Below are 7,703 nucleotides of genomic sequence, written 5' to 3'. Positions count from 1 at the left end.
TAGTAGCAGAAGTAGAAGAGCAAATATATATATCTACACACAAACAGCCATAAAAAGAAGCTATTGCTATGACAAATTTCAAGCATCGAGAAAATGCCAAAGCTTACAATATATGCAGATGAACTATATATTAGACTGATACATACATATTCAGCACAAGTGGGATATGATCTTGAAAAGTAATTCATGATGGATTTCAAACAATTTGCAAGAATCTACTATCAAACCTTCATCTTGCCCTTGATTCAAAGGGGACTAGTCGGCTCTTGCTTCGCAAACAACAGAGGAAATTCATCATACTGTTCTGAGAAACCATGCTCCTCCGCCATGCTCTTCAACCCCTCATAAACTTGGAACATAGACAACCTGTCCTTGGGCTGAGAAACGACACAGTTACACGCGATCTTCAAGAACCGAACTATCTCCTCATCATGGCCCTTCCCACATAACTGCTTATCTATAGCATCTTTAATCCGTCCAGAACTAGCAAGCTGCTTCACCCAGTCGACTACATTGCCCTTAGACGCGTCCTCAAGGGTACCATCATCAAGAGGCTTCCTTCCAGTCGCCAATTCCAGAAGCACGACTCCAAAACTGTATGCGTCCCCTTTAAGGGAAGCAACCATTGTTCTTGAATACTCCGGAGCAACATATCCTATCTCCCCTAAATCACCATACACAAAGCTACTCTCATTAGACTCAGCCGAATTCAAGAGCCTTGCCAACCCAAAGTCCATTAACCGAGCATCAAAATCCTCGTCAAGCATAACCATTTTCGAGCTGATATTCTGGTGCAGGATCGGAGGGTGGCAGCCATGGTGAAGCCAAGCAAGCCCTCTTGCAGCTCCCAACGCGATCCTAAACCTAGTCGTCCAATCCAACTCGCCTGCATTGCCACTCAGCATCGATCCAAGAGTCCCATTAGACAAATGCTTGTAAACCAAGAGCTTCTCATCCTCCACCACACAAAACCCCAAAAGGGGCACCAAATTTGGATGCCTCAACTGCCCCAACCTATTCATCTCCATCCTAAACTGCCTCTCCCCCATCTTACACTCAATCAGCCGCTTGATCGCAAGAGCTGAACCATCGGGCAACACGGCCTTATAGGTCGTGCCCGTCCTACTCGAAACTATAACACTCTCCCTGCTAAAATTGTTGGTTGCAGCCAACAAATCCACCAACTTAACCTTGACAAGAGGCTTCTGAAACAATGTAACCTGTGTAAGCTTATGAGCCCTCAAAACCTCAGCCCAATCATCATCTCTCCTACCAACCCCATACCCTCTCTTACTCCTCTTACTTGATCTCACAAAATACCACCACAGCCCAAATCCCAGCACCAACGACGCCGCCGCGCCGAAAACCCCCGCCGCGATGATAATCGCCAAATTCCTCTTGCTCAATCCGCCGCATTTCCCCAACGGCCCGCCGCAGAGCCCCTTATTTCCGGCATAATTAAGCTCAAATTTATAGTTGAACGACGGCACAGGTCCAGTTAAATCATTATTCGCAACAGAGAACTTCTGCAATCGCCCCAAACTAGACAATTGGTAAGGAATAGCACCATACAGATTGTTATCATCTAAGATCAAATTGTTCAAATACGAGCATTTAGCGAGATCACTCGGTATCTCACCGGTCAAACTATCCCGCGACAAATCGAGAGTAGTCAAATACGGCAGCCAAGTGCAGATTTCCGCAGGGATCGAACCGGAGAGCGAATTACCGGCGAGATTCAGGATTTGAAGGTTGTGGCAGAGTCGAAAAGCATCCGGAATATTTCCGGCGAGATTGAAATTCGAGAGGTCCAAACTTATCACCCTGTTCTCCTGGTCGTTCCAGCACCTGACGCCGGCAAAATTGCAGACGGCGCCGGCGGTGGTGTTGGAGAAATTCCAGGACAGCCTGGCGTCGGGGTCAGACAACGAGCTGTGGAGTTCGCGCAGGCAGTTGAAGTCATCTTCGGCGGAGGAGAGAGAGGCCAGCAGCAGCGAGAGCGAGAGGAGAGAGAGGAGCTGCGATCCAATATTCATGTCTGTGATGTGTGTGAGAGAGAAAGGGGCGGGGGCTAATGGGGAGGCATAGTTTCTCTCTCTAGAAAGCTAGTGTGTGTGTGTTTGTGTGTGTCGTTTCTTCTGGGTTTGCTGGGACGAATAATAGCGGCAGTGCGGTCTGATAATTACAGTATGTTGAATTTTCACCGGAAAATATTCGTGTTTGACTGGGATGCCATCAAGTCAACCTAAGCAAATTTACAGCTGTTATTCGAAAATAATATATTAAAGTTTTTATTTTGTGCGATACTGCAATTTACGAAGCGACAAAAATCCTACGAAAAAAAAATCATATTGTACGTTGAAATTATTGGTAGTACCTTTTAAAAAAAAATATTTATTAACATGTGTGGAAAGATCAATAATAATAGACCTACTTTTATTTCCTTATCATTTTTTTGCTTTTATGGTTTGACCATCTTCGCATTGACGCAGCATATTCAACGTTCAAACTTTGAAATAAGAGTTTTCTCTCAATTTTGAAATGACAGTTTTGTCCATTTTCCATATATGTTTTCAATCTTTGGTTACTTGACCTTACCAAAGGGTATTATAGTAATTCCAACGTAGCAATGCCTTTTTTTTTTCTCTTTGAAATATCATCCGATTATATCATTAGACGATTGGTTCTATACAAATTTATTTTGGGTTCAATCCAAAAGATCTAAGCATGATCCAATTTCCTTTTTAGTTTGTTCCATGAAGCTTGACCTATTTCTAAACATGACAAAAAATTTACCTTTTATTCACATTTTCACTTTTTCACCTACCACACTTAACACATAAAATATAAATTTTTTAATTCCCGTGCCGAAAAGAAATGGGCCGTGTTTCATGGCACGGGGGGAGTAATTTTTTTATTTATAAATTTTCAAGCAAAATCTTACAATCAAAAAGTCTGCAATCTTCTTTATCCTATACAAATTTCTTTATAATCATATTCTTGTAATTAAAGTAAGTCATATCTATATATTATATAAAACACCAGTTTTAACGGTAATACTTTGGCGCCAGATTTTATCTCTCCCACGTTTTCTCCAATTTTATTAACCACGATTCGATCTTCTCCCACAATTCTCAACATCTAAAACCCTTTTCAATTCAATTGAAGATTCGGCTGCCATTTTTCAGCCGTCAACTGCTGCCCTAGCGCCGCCCCCTCAGACCAACGTTGCTCAAAACGGTAAAGCAAAACCAATCAGTTTCTTCCCCCCTCTCTCTCTCTCTCTGTTTCGATTCTTCTCTCATGATTTTAAAGAAAAATTCCCAATATCTGAAACCCCTTTCGTCAACTCTTTTCCAGATTCCATAACCGTTCTTCTCTATTACATCGCTCACCAAACTCAATCGAAGACTCGGCCACCATTTCTCGGTCATCAATCGCCGCCCTAGCGCCGCCGCCTCAGACCAACGTTGCCCAAAACGGTAAAAGCAAAACCAGTCAGCTTCTTCATCTCTCTCTGTTTCTATTCTTAATCTCTTATTCAACATATTTGAATTCACATGTGAGTGTGTGTCTGTGCAGACAATGTGTGTGCAAAGCAAGACACAAGATTAGTCAATACATTGAGGGCCACTGCATCGGAAATTAGAGAAGTGTTTCTAAAAGTGCTGGTACTAATTTCAATTTCAACTTTTTTGTGGGTTAATTGAAATTTTGAAATTGGATTTTTAAAATCAAGATCGGATTTTGGTTTGAAAACAATGAACATCAAACATGGTGGTCAATGTTTATCATCTTGAAATACTGCAATGTAAAACTTCGGCTGATGCAGCCTTCCACGTGCGGCGGATTCGCAGATTGGAACGATGCCGCGTTGGTGTATTTCTCTGCCCCAGCGGCAGCTGGTTCAAGGATTATATTCTCTCTTTTATTTCAGCATATTGTATTTCTTTTATTCACTCTTCACACATAATAGTTGGACTTATGTTTTATTGATATTTAATACATAAAGTTGAAAGAATAGTGTTTTACGTATGTATTATGCTCCTTGAAGTGTCCATATGTACCTTTAATGATTGATTCATTAGATCAGAAGGTAGTGTAATATAGTCCTTCACCTATATTAAGACTCATTTAGGTTGAAATATAGGCCCAACTCAAGAATGATTGCATGCATAATTTTTGTGCTTACCTAATGAATATTTGCAAATAAAATGGAAAATAATGTTTTCTTTGGATTAAATTGGTTGTTGCATCTAAAATATTTATTAATTTCATATTACACATGTAATGTAGGTACTCTTATCCAATAGTTAGAGGTTTCACAACAATCAGAACTGGAGGTAACGATTTAATTTGTGCAAGTATGATTGTTGTTGTTGAATCATTACTTCATAAACCAATCCCAGAGGTAAGCATGTTTTCCTGGAGTTTGTATCTGGTTTCTTGACATTTAAACTTTAAATGACTAGATGAAAATGTGTCTGATTTGGCACCATCAAGATACTTGCTATTTGTCATTTTAAAATATTAATAACAGATAATATTTGAAATGTTTTATGCGACAACCAATTCTCTTATTCTTTTTTTCTCTGTTTGATTCAGCCGCTTCCCTTTTTAGCTTCTCTTTCACTATTTTTTCTGCAACAGCCGCCTTTCGTCTTTTTCTGCAACACCTGTTTATCTTTCTTCGCAACACCAACAACTTCTTGCTTCTCATTTTCCTTCATTTTCTTACTTCTTCTGCAGTCCTTCAATTTATTACTTCTGTTTCATCTTTTTCAATTTCAGCAGCTTCTTGCTTCTCTTTTAATTTTTATTATTGTGTGCTAGCAGCTTAAGAGATTGGCTTGCATATGTAGCAAGCAATGCAAATTTTTTGACCAACATCATTACGAAGAATCAACTTTATTCTTATAGATGGGAAGTGAGTGCTCCCTCTACTTTTCTTCATTATTTTACTTTTTTGTGATGAATGGATATAATCTACATTTGTAAAGATCAACTCAATATAAGAATGCTGATAATTTTGTAGCTTTATAATCTGTTTCTGCTGCATTTTATTTCAGGGAACCGATAGGGAACGAGTATGCACCTGCTGAGTTTGATGATGGGGGGGTGGGGGCTATGATCGGAGCTGTGGTTACCCCATGGGTAGTGGATGAGAAGACGATTATTAAGTAAACTCCATTTTATAAGAAAACATTGAAAACTATGTTTTTGGAAAGAAAAAAGCATTCTTATTCATTTTTCCTATACATGTGCATGCAGATACCTAACCGGTGGAGTTCTCTTGCGCAAAAGTCATTCCAACTTGGAGCTAAGCTAATATTTTGTCATCATATTAGATGAAGCTCATGAGAGGCTGCACTGGTATTGTTTAGCCTATTGATTCATTTGCTCCTCATTTTGATTCATGTTTTACAGTTTGTTTGTCTTTGAAGATCAGTACCCATCATTTGAGTTGACGCCTGCACATGTAATATTTTGCTTGGTTGGAGTATCCAGTTCATTTCATTTTTCCATTTGTGTTTGTGTTGCTTTTACTTCATGTGTAGGTTTGTTGTTTGGTGTTATATTAAAATTAATAAATCTTTCTGATATAGTAGTAACCTTTTGGTTGGGTGATTGTTTCGATTGTTGCACTGCTAAGAATTAAGTTGAGGTAATATGTTGTTTCTTGTGATATCTTATTAATTAAATGTTAATAAATGATTGCATTTAATTTATTTGTGATTACTTTAAATAGAGATTATCTTAGTAGATTATTTAGAGAAGATCTGTATATGGCGTGAAGCATCAAGGATTGCTAGAGTTGAAGGCATGACTTTTGGAAAGGAAATTTGGTAAAAAAGACGCATTTGTCTTCCCCATCCTTCCACAAGCTTTTATACGTTTGAATGCTACCAGAATGTTAATACAATTGTTTTGTAAAGAACATCGGTTTTTGAATAACTTTGTCATGTATTAAGTATTTTGTGATCATGTGTAGACATTGTTTGCATTTTTTGTATGTTTGTTTAATAGCTATTACAAGTTACTTTAGAAGTTGAAGGACAAGGAGAAAATATCAGTACCGACCTTTGTGTTCGACTTTAATTTTAGGTGGTGATGTGGCCGGAGTGAATGCCTCTTTAGCTAATGGAAAATGGAAAAAATTAATGAGCCATTTTCTATAATTTTGTAATATCGATATGAATGTTATAAAATGAGGTATCGCAAAATCAATAACTTTATTATTTTATATTAAATTTTTGTGATCTATAATTTAGTTTCTATTCTATTGAACAATTTAATTAACATAAATTTTATTTTTGTTATCAATTAGTTTAACTCATAAAAATATTTTGATATTTTATATAAAATATAAAAACTTATATCATAGTCCATGCGACGATCCGTGCATCGCACGGGAGGGCGTACTAGTTCTTTTAAAAATGTCACTTGATCTCGTATATTAAATGCATAAACAATTGTTATTTCAACCTCAACGTACATAAGTAACCATGTGAGAGATAGATAATAATTAAACACATATTTTTCTTAATGACTATCTAATGTGGATGATATTGTAATTTTCCATTCAAAGAAGGAACCAAAAGATATTTATTATTCTCTTGATTTATTCTAAATTATAATTTTGTGGAAATACTTCTATTTTAAAATGACATACACAAATTATGATGTTAGATCTGATTGGTCACATGGTAAAGCTCATTTAATTCAAGCAACATAGCTAAGGTAGTGATTTTGATTTTTGAAGCCAAAATGAGAAAACTCTAAATCTAGAAATAAATAAATAAAAGCCTAATGCGGATTTAAGGGTCACCGTTTGAAGAGAACGAAGACGATCCAAGTTGGTGCTTATAGACCTTAGTCATAAAACAACAAAGAAGTCGATATTGATAGAAACATGTGGAGGCTTTTCATTTGTTCTTATGAAAATTTTCTAACTGAATTATGTTGCAAAAGATCTTGAAGATATGATATCAATCGGCGTCACTATCCAATACAAAACACGTGAAGTCTAGAATGGTGAAGTTTCCCCTCAACTCAAGATATGACAGGCTTGAAATGACGAATTTGCCCCTTCGCCCAAAGAATAAAAAAGACTATTGTACCCCTAGTTTAGGAATATCTATAAATAGGCATTTTTCATGGTGCAAAAACATATACAATTCACATATATATCGAAATTATGACAAATTTACTACTCAAGCAATTTGAATCTTTTTGTCACCGTTTAAGCTTCTTATTTTTCTAGTTTATAAATATTTCACTTGGATTTTGAGTGTTGTTAACCCTATATGCTTGTAATTTCGGGGATTCTTCGAAGTTCATTTCGCATCTTGAATGTCCGAAATTCATGCCACATTTATAATTTATCGGCATTTTCTTACGCTTCACAAGGTTTTTACCTTTTTTTTTTTTTTCCTGATTACATTTATTTAGGTTAATTTTTTTGTGGCTAAAATTCATCACATCAATAATCAATTGACGCCATTTGTCGGAAAGTATACGATTTCTTTATTCTATATAATTTTTTAATAAATCATATTTTTATAATAAAAATAACGTTTTCTTAAACACGACCCTTGATCATATATTATGTAAAAACAACTAGTATGTAATCCGTCGAATTTTGACGGGTATCGATGTTATAATTTATATAAAAAAATATAAAAATTATTTCTTAATATATT

General features: G+C 36.5%; 1 protein-coding gene and 1 long non-coding RNA gene across 4 annotated transcripts; one reads left to right on the top strand and one right to left on the bottom strand.

Annotated features, from left to right (window-relative positions):
- Positions 1 to 2,230, bottom strand: LOC131003584 (probable inactive receptor kinase At1g27190). The gene has a single exon (XM_057930109.1). The coding sequence runs from the start codon at positions 2,034 to 2,036 to the stop codon at positions 246 to 248; it is 1,791 nt and encodes a 596-aa protein (XP_057786092.1). The 5' UTR covers positions 2,037 to 2,230; the 3' UTR covers positions 1 to 245.
- Positions 2,231 to 3,007: 777 nt separating this feature from the next.
- LOC131003583 (uncharacterized) lies at positions 3,008 to 5,630 on the top strand. 3 transcript variants are annotated; one of them, XR_009094720.1, is made up of 7 exons: positions 3,008 to 3,240; positions 3,361 to 3,482; positions 3,583 to 3,671; positions 4,297 to 4,343; positions 4,837 to 4,927; positions 5,070 to 5,180; positions 5,272 to 5,630. It is a non-coding gene; the product is annotated as an uncharacterized LOC131003583 (long non-coding RNA). The 3 variants fall into 3 exon arrangements; XR_009094722.1 differs by having other exon boundaries at positions 3,050 to 3,240; positions 3,833 to 4,343; XR_009094721.1 differs by having other exon boundaries at positions 3,057 to 3,240; positions 4,834 to 4,927.
- The last annotated feature ends 2,073 nt before the right edge of the window (positions 5,631 to 7,703 follow it).

This window comes from Salvia miltiorrhiza, unplaced genomic scaffold (assembly GCF_028751815.1).
Source record: "Salvia miltiorrhiza cultivar Shanhuang (shh) unplaced genomic scaffold, IMPLAD_Smil_shh original_scaffold_233, whole genome shotgun sequence".
NCBI lineage: Eukaryota > Viridiplantae > Streptophyta > Magnoliopsida > Lamiales > Lamiaceae > Salvia > Salvia miltiorrhiza.
The sequence above is the reverse complement of the archived record's forward strand: the minus strand, read 5'-3'. Positions and strand labels throughout refer to the sequence as shown.

What these genes read in the sequence shown, in the direction of transcription:
- LOC131003584 (XM_057930109.1), bottom strand. Translation starts at nt 2,036, where the DNA reads ATGAATATTGGATCGCAGCTCCTCTCTCTCCTCTCGCTCTCGCTGCTG.